The sequence below is a fragment of the Mus caroli genome, unplaced genomic scaffold, assembly GCF_978045245.1.
Source record: "Mus caroli unplaced genomic scaffold, Mus_caroli_1 scaffold_18, whole genome shotgun sequence".
In the NCBI taxonomy this organism is placed as follows: domain Eukaryota; kingdom Metazoa; phylum Chordata; class Mammalia; order Rodentia; family Muridae; genus Mus; species Mus caroli.
Window position 1 is genome coordinate 24,189,158 of NW_028227273.1, and position 16,710 is coordinate 24,205,867.

General features: G+C 43.5%; 1 protein-coding gene across 23 annotated transcripts in view; it reads right to left on the bottom strand.

Moving 5' to 3' along the window:
• Window positions 1-16,710, bottom strand: part of Dlgap1 (DLG associated protein 1) — an 874,571-nt gene that overhangs the window by 29,788 nt on the left and 828,073 nt on the right. For all 23 annotated transcript variants that reach the window (XM_029471242.2, XM_021186024.2, XM_085833091.1 and 20 more), the window contains one exon: window positions 4,649-5,070. In XM_029471242.2, coding sequence (XP_029327102.1) covers window positions 4,649-5,070 — 422 coding nt within the window. The remainder of the gene's footprint in view (window positions 1-4,648; window positions 5,071-16,710) is intronic.

Genomic DNA, 16,710 nt, shown 5'->3' on the forward strand with positions numbered 1-16,710 from the left:
CCGCTCTCAGGGGGAGTGTGAGGGCACAGCAGATTCTCCCCAGGGCTTCTTGCCACAGAGGGCTGGATTCCCACTAACTTGGATTTGCTTCATCTGAAATTGGCAACGTTCTGTCTCTGGAATTACCAGCCAACTTCAGAAATTGGAGATCTCAGCAGATTAAAGCGTGACTTGGGGCATAAGATAAAAGAGACAAATTCCAAGTGCTCTGTGATGAGGTTGTATTTAGAAGCTGGACAGGGCTCATATAGACTATCCACCTGGTGTTCACACCCATGCCAAACCTATCCTCCCATCAGAGGAGGCCATATCACACAAGGGGGTGATCCTTGAAGCTTTTTACAGCAGCCTGATTGGACTCAGGCATTATTTGCTAAGTGCTTTTTACCCAACTAGGAAGAAAGGTATTGCTAAGTTAAAAAGCTGGGCCTAGCAAGGTGGCTTACATGGTTAAGAGCATTAGCTGATCTTGCAGAAGACCTGGGTCTGATTCCCAGCCCCCACATGGTGGCTCTCAACATCCATAACTCCAGTTTCAGGGGATTCAACTCAATTCAATTCTCCCTCTTCCACTCTCTGAGGGCACCAGGCATGCATGTGTGACACAGATGTACATGCAGACAAAACACCCATACATATAAGTCAAATAAAGGACGTGGTAAAGCTTTATAAGATTAAATATTTCCAGCCGGGCGTGGTGGCGCACGCCTTTAATCCCAGCACTCGGGAGGCAGAGGCAGGCGGATTTCTGAGTTCGAGGCCAGCCTGGTCTACAAAGTGAGTTCCAGGACAGCCAGAGCTACACAGAGAAACCCTGTCTCGAAAAACCACAAATAAATAAATAAATAAATATTTCCGCTGGGCATGGTGGCGCACGCCTTTAATCCCAACACTCGGGAGGCAGAGGCAGGTGGATTTCTGAGTTCGAGGCCAGCCTGGTCTACAAAGTGAGTTCTAGGACAGCCAGGGCTATACAGAGAAACACTGTCTCGAAAAACCAAAAAAGAAAAAAATAAATAAATATTTCCAAGATTTAAATGTACACTTAATGGTGCCATGCTATGCGGCAGAGCAGTTAAGAGCACTGACTGTTCTTCCAGAGGTCCTGAGTTCAATTCCCAGCAACCACATGATGGCTCACAACCATCTGTAATGGGATCTGATGCCCTTTTCTGGTATGTCTGAAAGTAAATCATCAATTTTTATTAGGAATGGCAATGCCTGATTATGCTTAATGTTTTCATCTCCATGAGCTACATGAAGATGATACATCCAGTTAAGTTACTATTCCCTATGTACAAAGTATCCTTTGTGGCTGGATTCTCTCTAGAAGACAACAGCAGAAATAACACTAAGAGAATAAGATTGGTGGGTGTTGATGGGTGTTCCATTACAGAAAAAAAAATCGATATTTTTATGCATGTTTGGGATTTGTTCACCGTCAAAGTCAAGTGGTTATTTAAGAGCCTAAAGACCAGAACAATGACAGCTTTCTTCTAGATGGTTCCCACACAAAAGGAAACAGGCTTTATGCCTACTGCCACCAGGGATGGGACTCAGCCCAGTAGGTAGGTGCTGGCTTAGCATGGTCAGTACCTGGTTCATCTTCTGAACTGCATAAATAAGTCTATACTCATTTGGCAAGTTGGTAGAAGGATCTAGAGTTCAAGGCCTTCTCTGCTGCAGCCAGTTAGAGGCTAGCCTGGGATATAAAAGACCCCATCTTAAAATAACAACAGCTTCAGGAAAACAAAAGAAAACCGAGTTATTCTTTGAGAGGACAAGAAGCATAACAGGTCAAAATACACACCAACCATAAGCCTTATCCCAATTTCAGAATTCTGGTAAATGTATAAATTATGGCTCTGACCTAAGGTGATCTAGTGATTTTTTTTCCCTTAGCAACATTGTTTGTTTGTTTGTTTGTTTGTGTGCACTGAAGCAGTGTCTTATAGATCAGGCTGGCCTTGAACTCACTAAGTAGCTGAGGATTAATTCTCCAGCCTCCACCTTCCTAGTGCTAGGATGACAGGCCCGGGACTGCCACACTTGGATTGCCAATTACGATTAGTACATAGTTGAATTTAGTTTGGCCTGAGGTTGCCTCCTACATAGCTTTAAGTTTATCCTAAAGGATATTTTATATAGGAAATAGTAACTTAACTGGATATATCAATACACTGGTAAATAGCAGTTTAGTTTCCACCAATTAGAAGTGGCCAGCTGGGCACTGGCACCATGGCTCAGCAGCTAAGTGCAGTTAGTGCTTTTGCAGAGAACCTGGGTTTGGTCCCAGCACCTGTATGGAGGTTATTAACCATCCTTAACTCTAGTTGCAGGAGATCTGATGCCCTTTTCTGACCTCTGGTACACATGGCATACACGCAAGCAAAACACTCATATATATAAAAATTTTAAAATAAGTCTTATAAAGAAAAGTGGTTAGTTAGCCAAGCATGGTGGCACACAACCTTTAATCCCAGTCTCTAGGAATCAGAGGCAGGTGGAACACTGTAAACTTGATGACAGCCTGGTCTACATAACAAATTCCAGGCCAGCTAGGGCCATACAGTGAGACCTTGTCTCAAGAAGGAAAAACAAAAAAAGTGGTCAGCTGTCTACGCCTGCTGATGTATGCCTATACTACTATAACTTGATAGGCTGACACACACCTATAATCTCAGAACTTGAACTAGAAGAAGGAAGTTCAAAGCCATCCTTTGCTAAGGAGCTCCAGAATAGCCTGAGTTATATAAGACCCTGTCTCAACAAAACAAAGCAAGCTGAAAAGTGCAATGAGCAGGTATTCTCCTGGCTTGTACATTACTGTTATTTTAATATTGTATGTTACTAAGACTAATAAAACTGTAAGGATTATAATTGCCCAGCACATGCATATATTCACACACATGTGACTGCTGTTAATGTTAGTTCTCAACCTGACAAAATCTAGAATCAACTGGGAGATGAGCCTATATTTGAGAGATTATCTTAATTATATATCTTGAGGTGGGAAGACCTCTGTGCCCACTGTGGGTGATAGCATTCCCTAGGCAGGGGAGCCTGAGGTGTATACAAGGACAAAGCAAGCTGAGCAGTAATATGTATTCACTGTCCTTTTCTTTTTTGGATAGGTGAGACATAATGAGACCAGCTGTTTCGTACACCTGCTGGGTGACTTTCCCCTGAAATGGTGGTTCGTGAGCTAAAATAAACCCTTTTTCTCTTAAGTAGTTTTTTTCAGGGTATTTTATCACAGTAGTAGAAGAGAAACTAAGACATCCATGGACCTTGTATTGGATAGTTTTATGTTAAATTGACACAAGTTAAGATCCTCTGAAAGGAGGAAACCTCAATTAAGAAAATGTCTCTATAAGATAGAGCTGTAGGAGTCGGGCATAGTGACGCATGCCTTTAATCCCAGCACTCGGGAGGCAGAGGCAGGCAGATTTCTGAGTTCGAGGCCAGCCTGGTCTACAAAGTGAGTTCCAGGACAGCCAGGGCTATACAGAGAAACCCTGTCTCGGAAAAAAAAAAAAAAAAAAAAGATAGAGCTGTAGGCAAGCCAGCTGTCTTAGTCAGGGTTTCTATTCCTGCACAAACATCATGACCAAGAAACAAGTTGGGGAGGAAAGGGTTTATTCAGCTTACACTTCCACATTGCTGTTGATCACCAAAGGATGTAAGGACTGGAACTCAAGCAGGTCAGGAAGCAGGAGCTGATGCAGAGGCCACGGAGGGATGTTACTTACTGGCTTGCTTCCCCTGGCTTGCTCAACTTGCTTTCTTATAGAACCCAAGACTACCAGTCCAGAGATGGTACCATCCACAAGGGGCCCTCTCCCCTTGATCACTGAGAAAATGCCTTACAGCTGGATCTCATGGAGGCATTTCCTCAACTAAAGCTCCTTTCTCTGTGATAACTCCAGCCTGTGTCAAGTTGACACAAAACCAGCCAGTACGCCAGCCTACATTTTCTTAATTCATGATTGATGGGGAGGGTCCAGCCCATTGTGGGTGGTGCCATCCCTGGGCTGGTGGTCCTGGGTTCTATAAGAAAGCAGGCTGAGAAAGCCTTAGGGAGCAAGCCATTGAGCAGCACCACCTTCCATAGTCTCTGGATCAGCTCCTGCCTCCAGATTTCTGCCCTACTTGAGTTCTTGTCCTGACTTCCTTCAACAATGACCAGTGTTACCAAATTAAACCCTTTTCTCCCCAGCTTGCTTTTGGGTCACAGTGTTTCATCACAGCAATAGTAACTACGACTAAAATAGACCTTAAAAACAGATAATCTTGGGTAACTGGGGATCCTGGAGACAATGAGACCACTGCTATACTGGTATTGTGTGTGTTTCAGAGAAGGGAAGAAAACTACAGCACTTAGAGCTACAGGATGTGGCTTCTGCTCTGTGGCTTTCTTTCTTTCTTTCTTTCTTTCTTTCTTTCTTTCTTTCTTTCTTTCATTGTGCAGTCTAGAAGCTTTGGGGTCTTTGAGCTGGAACTGCCCAGCTCTTCCACAAGTTCAGGTTCTGAGGGTGAAACAAGGTTACACAAGTTGGGCTGATGGGGACGAAATTAGGAAAACGCACAAGCCCAAACCAGCAGGGCCCACCGCATAGTCACAGACACGAGTGGAGGCATTACTTACTGTCTTCTGGGAGGTTGTTCTCCCTCTCCTCTCTCTCCATTAGCTTGCACCACCCTTCCATGCGGTCCCGCTCTGCCTGGAGAAGCTTCAGGAACCAGTGGCCGTCCCGGTGGCACACGGACCTTTGAACGGCCTCCAGAGGGTCTTCTGTGATAGAGTCAATCCAGGGGTCCGGAGGAGGCAGGATAGAGGGGTCAAAATCCGTGTCAAAGTCGTCATCGGCTGCACAGGCATGATAGTGGTTTCCTGAACCCTGGATACTGACGGTAGAGGTGCTGGCATCCCGCGAGAACTGTCTGGCCATGGGGCCAGGACACGAATTGTCCTCTATAGACTCCAGAGAATTTTCCAGATTATCATGGAAGTCCAGGTCGGCCTGTACTGCAGTTGTCACACTGTTGGACCGAGTGAACCTGCGGAAGCTTAGAAGAGAAGAGAAATGAGATTGAGTTTCAGGGTATTTATTGGAGCCTAGCTATACCCTGTTTGTTTTGATGGGTGTGATGTGGTTTTTGCCCCCCATCCCCCATCTTTTCCATCTTGGTGTCTGGAGAAACAGTTGGGGTGATCTTTGAATTGAATATGCTGTTCGCCATGGATCTAAATCTAAATATGAAATCATAAAACATATGTAGGGCATGAGAGGAACAAAACATTAGAGCTGCAGAAGACACTGCCATATCCAGGGTCTGACTTCTTCCCCAGATCAGGAGCTGCTGTCAGAACAGCTACTGGAGAAGCAAAATACGCTGATTAAATTTTTTAAATGTATATTTTTACACATAGGGAGAAGAAGGCAAACTAGGCTTGACCAAGAGCGTTGTAATTCCTACATTCCCAGGGACACCTCCTAGGGAAAGAAGTTTCTTAAATCCTTGTTAGGTTTCCCTTACAATGGAAACCTTTTGCTTGGTAAGCATTTACCCATCGGTCCTGTAGATCCATGTAGTAATTCGGTTCAAAGTCTTTGGGATAAAGATCAACCTAGAGTTCTGTAGTTTTCCATGACTGCCTTCCATTTGTCTTTGGTCTGCTTTTCCACAATTATTTTAAAATACAGCTTATTAACAGGTTCAGATTGAGTATTTCTCTCACACTTTCTTCCTTTCTTTTGTTTTTTGTTGTTGTTGTTGTTGGGTTTTTTTGTTTGTTTGTTTGTTTTGTTTCTTTAGAGACAGGGTTTCTCTGTATAGCCCTGTCTGTCCTGGAACTCACTTTGTAGACCAGGCTGGCCTCAAACTCAGAAATCTGCCTGCCTCTGCCTCCCGAGTGCTGGGATTAAAGGTGTGTGCCACCACGCTCGACTTCTCTTTTGGTTTTTGGAGTCAGGGTTTTTTAATGTAACCTTAGCTGTCCTGGAGCTAGCTCCATAGACCAGGCTGGCTTCAAACTCAGAGATCTGCCTGCTTGGGCATTTCTATATGGATATTCATAGGAACAATTTCATTCATTACCACCACCACCATCTGTTTTGTTTTGTTTTGAGACAGGGCTTCTCTGTGTAGCACTAGCTGTCCTGAAACACTCTTTGTAGACCAGGCTGGCCACTAAATCACAGAGATCTGCTTCCTTCTGCCTCCTGAATATTGGGATTAAAGGTGTGCACCTCCACACCAGCTGGGAACTATGTTCTTTGACCCAGTAGTTCTGAGTCTCTTGCTTAATCCTATAGCAAAGGCAAGGAGGTGGACTGTGATGGATTCTAATACCAACTTCACAATTCCCCATCAACACCTCTTGTTCTCCTGTATGTATGTGTGTGTGTGATACATGTGCATATGTTTAGGAGCACACACCTGTGCATGCACCCAAGAGCCTAGAGCAGCAATTCTCAAGCTGTGGGTTTGTTCCTTTGGGGGCCAAATGACCCTTTTACAGAGGTCACACATCAGATATCCTGCATATCAGATATTTATATTACAATTCATAACAGTAGCAAAAATACAGTAATGAAACAACAACAAAAATAATTTTGTGGTTGGAGGTCACCCCAACATGAGGAACTGCAGCATTAGGAAGGTTGAGAAGCGCTGCTCTAGAGAACACTGGGTACCTTCATCTCTCACGCTCCACCTCATTCCCTTGAGACAGGGTCTTTCATTGGGTACCCTCTACATTATCTATATTATGATCTACCTTATTCCCTTGAAACAGGGTCTTTCATTGAACCTGGAGCTTGGCTGGTGGCTAAGAGGACCTAGTGAGCCCCTCTTGCTTCTGTCCTCTGAAGTGCTGTGGTTACAGGCAGGCACTTAGGTGTTGGGGATTTGAACTCAAATCTTCAAGCTTATTCACCAGACTTTTTTTTTTTTTTAATTACTTATTGGGCTGGAAAAATGGCTCACATGTTAAGAGCACTGTCTGCTCTTCCAAAAGTCCTGAATTCAATTCCTAGCACCACAAGGTGGCTCCCAGCCATCTCTAATATAATCTGATGCCTTCTTCTGGCATACAGGTGTACATGCCAATACAGCAGTCATATACATAAAAAAAATAAACAAATCTTAAAAATAATGTACCTTGCTGGTTGGTGGTGGCGCACACCTTTAATCCTAGCACTTGGGAGGCAGAGGCAGGTGGATTTCTGAGTTTGAGGCCAGCCTGGTCTACAGAGTGAGTTCCAGGACAGCCAGGACCACACAGAGAAACCCTGTCTTGAAAAAAACAAAAACAAACAAAAAAACAAACACCAAAAAAATGTACCTTAAAAAAAAAGAATTCTTTTTATTTTATATGTTTGAATGTTTTGCCTGTATGTATGTGTGTATTATGTACGTATGTGTACTGTGTGCATGTCTGGCATCCTGAGAGGGTATTAGATCCCCTGGGACTAGAATTACAGATGATTGTGAGCCACCATGTAAATGCTGGGACTTGAACTTGAGTCCTTTGTAATGACAGCTGGTGTTCTTAACCATTGAGCCATATCTCTAGCACCTTCGGGTGTTTTACTGAAGACACGCTAATAAGCATGACATGGTACATTTCCTTGGGTAGCTCATAGCTGTGCCACTTTGAGAGTTGGCCTGCCAGTTGATTTCCAATGAATGTTTCATATTCAACTGTGCCAACTTTAAAGGGTTGTGCATTAAGCAAAGGCTGTGCAACGTTAAATATCTCAGACATTCACTTCAATCTTTCTCCTGGATTATCCTGGGGAAGCCAATTGAAACGAATGTTTGCAGTCCATCAAAACATAGAAAGGGGGCTGGTGAGATGGCTCAGTGGGTAAGAGCACCCGACTGCTCTCCCGAAGGTCTAGAGTTCAAATCCCAGCAACCACATGGTGGCTCACAACCATCTGTAACAAGATCTGACTCCCTCTTCTGGAGTGTCTGAAGACAGCTACAGTGTACTTACATATAATCAATAAATAAATCTTAAAAAAAAAAAAAAAAAAAAAAAACATAGAAAGGTCTGAAGAACACGGGGAAGCAGTCATATTGTTGAGGTCTGCCCCCCTAACATGCCTGCCAGTCATGGACACAGAAAAATGACTTTACTCAGAGCAAGGTCCTGCTGCTCACATATCCTATTGTGTTCTGTATGGTTTGAGGTTTGTTAATCTTAAGCAAAGCTTTATGTGTAGGACCCATCAAGTTCAAGGTCAAGATGAACTGTTATGTCTAAAGGGCTTGAGTCAGAGCTGACCACCAGGTGGCACTTCCTGCACCTGTGTATGAACTCACTGTGGCTTGTTTTTTTGTTTTTTGTTTTTTTGTTTTTCCTTTAGAAGCTGACAGAGAAAGATGTTCATTCAATGCTGTGGCTCAGTCTCTAAATTCTGAGCTATGGTCCTAATTGATCAGTATTCCTCTGTGTGTGTGTGTGTGTGTGTGTGTGTGTGTAATAAACCATCCCTGTCTGATGGAGATTGTTGTTTGTGTAGTTTGTGGATGACTCTTAGACTCAAGTAATGTGAACAAGTTAAATCAAGTAATCAAAAAAAAAGAAAGGAGCTGGGCGGTGGTGGCACATGCCTTTAATCCCAGCACTTGGGAGGCAGAGGCAGGCGGATTTCTGAGTTCGAGGCCAGCCTGGTCTACAAAGTGAGTTCCAGAACAGCCAGGGCTGTACAGAGAAACCTTGTCTCAAAAAAAAAAAAAAAAAAAAAAGAAAGAAAGGATCATTACGTCAAAAAAAATCCACATTTTCTTCTTGAAAATGTATGTCAAGGAAAAGGCTTTGCAGTGGTGACACAAACCTCTAATGCCAGTGATTGAGAAACAGAGGCAGGCATATCTCTGAGTCTGATACCAGCCTGGTCTACTAGTAAGTTCCCGGACAGACAGAGCCATACAGATAAACCATGTCTCAAAAACAAACACACATAATGATAATAATAACAACAACAACGTAAAGATAGTCATACATATCACCATCCAGGCCATTCACATTAGTGTGTCTCACCACTGACTGCATCTAACGCACAGTGCTTGGGGGACAGAGGCAGGTGGCTCTCTCTGAGTTCAAGGCCAGCTTGCTCTCCATAGAGAGCTCCAGAACAGTCAGGACTACATGGTGAGAAACTTTCTCAACACACACACACATCAAAAGCTGTTGATATGATCAGCTCTTGTTACTTATGTGAGTTGTTAATTCTCCAATGAGCCTGTGTGTGTGTGTATGGGGGAGTGGGGTAAGTTGTGCACAGTGTGGTATGCAAGTTTGAAAGTCATGTTCAGAGGTCTCTTGGGTTTAATAAGAGAGGCAGGAAAATTCTAGTAAAATGTCCCACTCACTTCTTGGCTGTTTCTCTTGTTCCTTCAACTTTGTCCCTAAATGCTAAATGGCACTTCCTGACGTTAAGCTTTCTCTCCAGCTGCCTGTGTGTGACTTGGACAGTGTTCATCACCACGGCTGACATTTTGGCTGTTCTACTAACACACAAAAAAATCACAACTGCAGAAATATTTAGTCTTTTCTCCCCAAAGATCTCTGATTGCCAGGGGATTGAATTTCCAAATATACTAGTCCACTTGTGTTCCAGCAGAGCACCCTCGCCAGGGAAGGAATCTGCTCCATAGAGAAAAGAGTGGCCTGCTTTCTTCTCTGTTTCAGCCACACAAAACTGTCCTACCAGCATTCTTGAGAGCTGTCTCCCTCCCGGCTGTGGATCCGGTAATGTATCCACCTTCTTAAGAAAAATTACTTGGCACTAGATTAATAGACGTTTGCAGTTTAGCCACCCATAAAGAAATAAAAGTTAAGCAAAATGAAAACTGTTGGGGATTAAAGGCGGCGCCTTTGAACTGCAGCACCCCCCCCCCGGCCCCCCCTCTGCACAAGCTGTACCTCCTACCCCTTCAGTCGCATAAGCAAAGGCTTTCTTACTTACGCTCAGAACTTTCAAAGGCTGTTCTGCACCACAAAACTGCCCTGTCTCTTTCAAGTGCAGAGTCCCTTGTGGGCAGAGGGCGTGATCAAGTTGTGATTGTTTTAAATTGCTGATAGGGACACAGGAAAGGGGTCACCAAGATTAAACTCTGCGAAGGGGGTAATCCTGAAAGCTGAGCTTGATCTCATAGCTTGCAAACCCACACTTCCCAGTCTTGATGCTCTTCCTGCATTTCCTGCATGCCCTGCAGGCCCAGTGTGTAATGATTACACTTCTGAACAAGGCCCAGGACGGGAAGAGAGACTGGATTAACCAGTGCAGAGGACAATGCCCTGTGTGTTCTGAAGACTGAGTGACAAGCTGCTGACTAGCAGGCAGGGATGGGACCCTTGTGCCTGTGAAACAAGTGGGTGTCTCTGATGAAAAGACTTTCTTCAGTGTTGCCACGATATTTCTGTATGTAACAGGTTACAAATGCTCTTACAGGTTCTTGCGTGGAATGGGGGTTGGGGGAAACGACACAAAGGAGCAACAGCTAAGCATCGCCACCATGTTTCTGTATGTAACAGGTTACAAATGCTCTTACAGGTTCTTGTGTGGAATGGGGGTTGGGGGAAACGACACAAAGGAGCAACAGCTAAGCATCGCCATCTTCGGTGTGGTGTGTGTGTGTGTGTGTGTGTGTGTGTGTGTGTGTGTGTGAAGGCTGGAGAGTTTGAATCCAGAGTTTTAATCCAAGTTGAGAATGTGACTCTTAGGCCATTCTTTCTTCTTAGGGGCTTTCCCACCAAGCTCCTGTCAAAGTTCTTGTGGGGGGCTGGTGAGATGGCTCAGCGGTTAAGAGCACTGACTGCTCTTCTAAAGGTCCTGAGTTCAAATCCCAGCAACCACATGGTGGCTCACAACCATCCATAACAAGATCTGGTGCCCTTTTCTGGTGTGTCTGAAGACAGCTACAGTGTACTTACATATAATAAATAAATAAATATTTAAAAAAAAAAAAAAAAAAAAAAAAACAAAAAACAAAGTTCTTGTGGGATCTGAAAATGTATTCCCCTCTGCCACAGCAGTCTTGGTGATTTGTGAGCTGGCACCATTTCTGATAAAGACCCAACATAACTCATTATACAAAATAAAGTACAAAAGAAAGGGGCAGGCGACTGAGGTCAAGCCTCCCCGAAAAATGTACTCTTTCCAGTCAGAGCTTCCAAGTGAAAAGTGGGTGCAGGAGACCAACCTAGGCCCTCTACAAGAGCTCATGGTCTTAACTGCTGTGCTAGTGCTTCAGTCTCACTGACATATTTTAGCACAGCTTTGGTTAAGTGAAAGTCATCGTCTCTTTGCTTTCTGAAAACTAAATGATCTTTAAAAAACAAACTATACATGCAAAGAGGAAGAAATGGAAAGAGAGAAAATAGAAGGGGGAGAAGAAAGGAAGAGAGGCAGAGAGGAGGGGAAAAGGAAAAAGAAGGGGTGGGCCAGGGGGGCACTCTGTAGAATTAAGGGCCATACATTTGAGGTCAGCTTGGATTTAGGCTGGACTTCAGGCTTTTGAAATTTGAAACCTGTGAAGGTCAGGCCTTTAAAACTCAGGTGCTAGGTTAGGAACTATCTGATTAGGTTACATCATTGTTAAGCAAAGGAAAGAGATCCGAGAAGGGTGGGTGCTGGGTACTGGTTGTTTGGTTGTTTGGTTGTTTAAGGAGATGGTAAGGAGTGTGTTGAATCCAGAATTTCTAGGAGGGCAAAGCATGGATTGTAGCCTTAGACTTAAAGTGGCTGTTTCTTGGGACTCTCAGTTTCTCAGGCCTCTCTCTTGCTTTTTACTTTTTGTTTTAGTATCTCCTTTAGTTGAGATCACTAAGAGCTCAAATATTTACACCTGTGTAAATATGAAGTCACTTGTGATCAAAGAAGGGATCTTTTATAGTGGCTGTCATTGTGGTCAAAGAGAACGGTGGTGTGGCTTCTCTAGAGCTTGTTCGGTCCAGTTATGAGCCTGCTGTGAGCTCTTTCTTTTCTTCTGAAAAATAGGGTCTTGGGGCTGGTGAGGTGGCTCACTTGATGACCTAAGTTGGATCCCTGGGAACCATACAGTGGAGAGAACCAACTGATTCCTGTAAGTTTTTAATGTCAAGATATCTTTTTGTATGTTTGTTTATAGTCAGCAAACTCTTTTTTTTTTTTTTTTTAGATTTATTTATTTATTTTATGTAAGTACACTGTAGCTGTCTTCAGACACTCCAGAAGAGGGCGCCAGATCTCGTTAGGGATGGTTGTGAGCCACCATGTGGTTGCTGGGATTTGAACTCTGGACCTTCGGAAGAGCAGTCGGGTGCTCTTACCCACTGAGCCATCTCACCAGCCCGTCAGCAAACTCTTAAGGTCTAAATACCAAGCACAATGGGAGGGCTGCTGTAGGAGAAGGGGCAGGGACTCTCTAAGTGGCAAGTGAAACAGAGCAGAGGAGTTTTTTGTTTGTTTGTTTGTTTGTTTTTGGCGAGTCAAAGTATCTCTGTATCAATTCTCTTTCCACCAACATATAGGAAAAGATTCTGACTTTCCCTTCAGTTGAGTGCTCAGAGGTCTAAATTCACACAGCATTCACTGTGAAACAAGGCTCATGGTCTGAATAGCACAAGTGCTGGAGGAAGTACTTGGGCAGTGAGAAAAACTCTGGGAAGCATGGCCTTGGCCGGGGAGCTTGGTCCCTGGGGCACACTACTGAAGGTAATTGCTATTCCTTATTCCTCTGATTCTTGTCAGCCTCAGTTGAAGAACTGTATCACGGATTTCCAGTCTAGTGATGCTCTGCCCAGGTACATGGGACCAAGCAGCCATGAACTGATTCTCCTGAAACCACAAGACAAATCTTTGCTACTTGAAGCCAGTCTCTGAGATATGCTGATCAAAGCAACATAAATAAGCAAGCAGACTTAAGTCATACAGAAAATTGGTTTCAGAAGTGGGGTTACTGCTATGACTAAAATCTGACCATGTAGTTTTTTGTTTTTTGTGTTTTTTTGGCCATGTAGTTCTTAAACTTTTTTTTTTTTTGGATTTACTTATTGTTATATGTAAGTACACTGTAGCTGTCTTCAGACACGCCAGAAGAGGGCATCAGATCTCATTTTGGATGGTTGTGAGCCACCATGTGGTTGCTGGGATTTGAACTCAGGACCTTCAGAAGAGCAGTCAGTGCTCTTAAATGCTGAGCCATCTCGTCAGCCCCAGTTCTTAAACCTTTGAAACTAACTAGTTTGAAGGAGGAATTTGAAAGAGTGTGGATTTGCAGCCTAGAGATTACCAGGAGTAGAGTCAAACTGGCAATTCTGTTAAAAATTCAGAAGACCGGAGTGTTGACAGAAATGTGAAGTTAAGATTATGTTGTGGGGCTGAGAGATGGCTCAGTGGTTAAGAGCACCGACTGCTCTTCCAAAGGTCCTGAGTTCAAATCCCAGCAACCACATGGTGGCTTACAACCATCCGTAATGAGATCTGGTGCATCTGAAGACAGCTACAGTGTACTTAGATATAATAATAAATAAATCTTAAAAAAAAAAAAGGTTATGTTGTGATGTTTCAGATGGGAATGAAGATTCCATTGGGAAAGAGAGTAGAAGCGATTCATGGTATACTCTGGCAAAGAGCTTGCCTACATCTTGTCCTTTTTCTAAACCTTTGAGGTAGCTCCAGAGGCTCATGCTGTGATCCCAGTACTTAGGAGGCAGGATGACTCTCACAAGTTCAAGGTCTCTCATTAGTCACAAGTTTATGACTACAGAGTAAGATCCTGTCTCAACAAAAACTAAAAGTCCATGGTTCCTGAAGAGTCTAGGGTCATTAAAGAGATGCCACATGTTTTTGCACTGGGACAGCAAGAAAGATGTTTGGGGGGACATTTCAGGAACTTACTAGACCTCATTCATGGCAGATTCATGAGTAGAAAAAAAGGGCTAGCAAGATGGCTCAGTGGGTAAGAGCACTGACTGCTCTTCTGAAGGTCCTGAGTTCAAATCCCAGCAACCACTTAGTGGCTCACAACTACCAGTAATGAGTCTGATGCCCTCTTCTGGTGTGTCTGAAGTCAGCAGCTACAGTGTACTTATTTATAATAATAAATAAATCTTTGGGGCGGAGTGAGCAGAGCAGGGATAGAGCAAGTGGAGAGAGCGGGGTTGAGGAGAGCGAGCAGAGGTTCTAAAAATTCGATTCTCAACAACCACATGAAGGCTCACAACCATCTGTTCAGCTACAGTGTACCCATATATGTAAAATAAATAAATAAATCTCTTAAAAAAAAAGAGTAGAAAGAAAAGTAGTTGTAGACGCTTGGCCTAGGGAGTAGTACTATTAGAAGGCGTGGCCCTATTGGAGTATGTGTGGCCTCGTTGGAGTAGATGTGTCACTGTGGGTGTGACTTTAAGATCCTCATGCCAGCTGCCTGGAAGCCAGTATTCTGCTAGCAGCCTTCAGATGAAGATGTAGAACCTTAATGATCATGGACTGAACCTCTGAAGCAGTAAGTCAGCCCCAATTAAATGTTGACCTTATAAGAGTTGCCTTGCGGGGGCTGGTGAGATGGCTCAGTGGGTAAGAGCACCCGACTGCTCTTCCGAAGGTCCAGAGTTCAAATCCCAGCAACCACATGGTGGCTCACAACCATCTGTAATGAGATCTGGCGCCCTCTTCTGGAGTGTCCGAAGACAGCTACAGTGTACTTACATATAATAAATAAATAAATCTTTAAAAAAAAAAAAAAGAGTTGCCTTGGTCATGGTGTCTGTTCACAGCAGTAAAACCCTAACTAAGACAGCAGTCATTTGTGAAGTTTTTCCCTTGAGAAGAGGGGGCCTCTATTATACCCTGTTTGCGCAGGGCCATGATTTCTTAAGGAGTTCTTTTACCATGTACAGTTAGTTACCCAGGTACTCTAAGCCCAATGTAGCCATGGTCGCAGAGAGAGGCCATGTGGCCTGTGAATGAACAGGCCACAGAGGCGGGGCTGCTCAGGCCTTCTGGGGCTTCCCTCACATCAGCATGCTTCAGACCTGGAACTATAGGATTTAGTTCTCTCTGTCCTCTTGGGTTCTGCTGTGATTTCATCCCGCTTTTCTGTGCTTTCCTAAGGACATTATACGTTGAAAGCATGTAACCTGATTTGTAAATTGTACAGGTTTTACTCATGTGCCAGAGGATACACACACACACACACACACACACACACACACACACACAGAGAGAGAGAGAGAGAGAGAGAGAGAGAGAGAGAGAACAAGCATGGTAGTCTCCATCTGAAATCCCAATATTCAAGTAATTGAGCAAAAGGATTGCTTTAAGTTCAAGATTAGCGTGGTCTATATTCAAGATTAGCATGGTTTATAGAGCAGGGCAGCCAAGGTTACATAATGAGACTCTCTCTCAAAATAACAGTAATAAAATATGTAAATTACATAATCTTGACTGTTGAGGTTTGGTCTGTTGCTATGTATTCTAATGCTAAATAAATACTGGCCCCAAAGTCTGGTTGCTCCCAGGGAAGTGGAAATCCTCACATTCACAAAGTGATACTATGTAGCCTTGCTCCTTGATTTAAAACTACTGGCTGAAAAAGGAAGGACAGCCTACAGCTGGGCAGAGAGGTAGGTGAGGTTTCAGTTCCTGGGCTTGGGGTCTGAGGAGGACCATAAGGAGCAACGAGAAGAGAAGGTGGAGAGAGGAGAAGATGCCATGGGGTCTTGAAAGCATGTCATGAAAACATGGCCATGAGGGCTGTCCAACAGAAGTTAAGAGCAGCCCAGGTGGGACATGTCAAGTCATAGTTCGGGGTTGTGGGAAGTAGATATAATAGCTTAGAGGGTTGATCTCTGCCCAGCTCTAGTACTTTAATGGGTTATTATAAATATAAAAGTTTTATGTCTTTTATCTGGGGTAAAAAAGAAAACCCACTGAGATTAAATGCTTGATACAACACTTGACTTCAAGAAAACATAGTGAAACATGTTCATTTTACACAGACTCTTACACAGAAAACCAAAACAGAAAAACTATTTTCTAACTCAGTGATGTCATACATTATTCAGATACCAAAGACACAAAGACCTTTCCAAAAACAAACAAGCAAACAACCCCCCCAAAAAAAACCTCAGAACCCTATCCATCATGAATATAGATTAAAAATAAATATAGAAAAATGTCAGCCAAATCCAATACTATGTGGGAAAGACACAGGATGATAAAACTGAAATACAAGGTCAAGCTAACATAACAGAAAAATCAAACGGTGTGGTGGTATATGCAATTAGGAGACAGGACCAGGTGGGTCTGTGAATTCAAGGCTACCCTGGTCTACAGAATGAGTTTCAGGACTACATACAGAGGGAGACCTTGTCCTCCCCCCCCCCCAAAGAACAAACAAATTTATTTATTTACTTAAAAAGATTAATTTATTTTTATTCTCTGTATATATGTGTGTGCTGGCATGCATGTATATGCACCACATTTGTGCCACTGGAAGAGGATGTCAGATCTCCTGGATCTGGAGTCACGGGTAATGCTGCCATCTGGGTGCTGGAGCCCTCTGCAAGAACAGCAAGTGCTCTGCACCAATGAGGTCACTCTCTGCTCACCTCCAGTAAGTAAATAAATTCCTGAATTAATAAGTCAGTGAATGTCAGCTAACTGAACAGCCGCATGAGAAAGAATAATTTTGTATTTTTTTTAA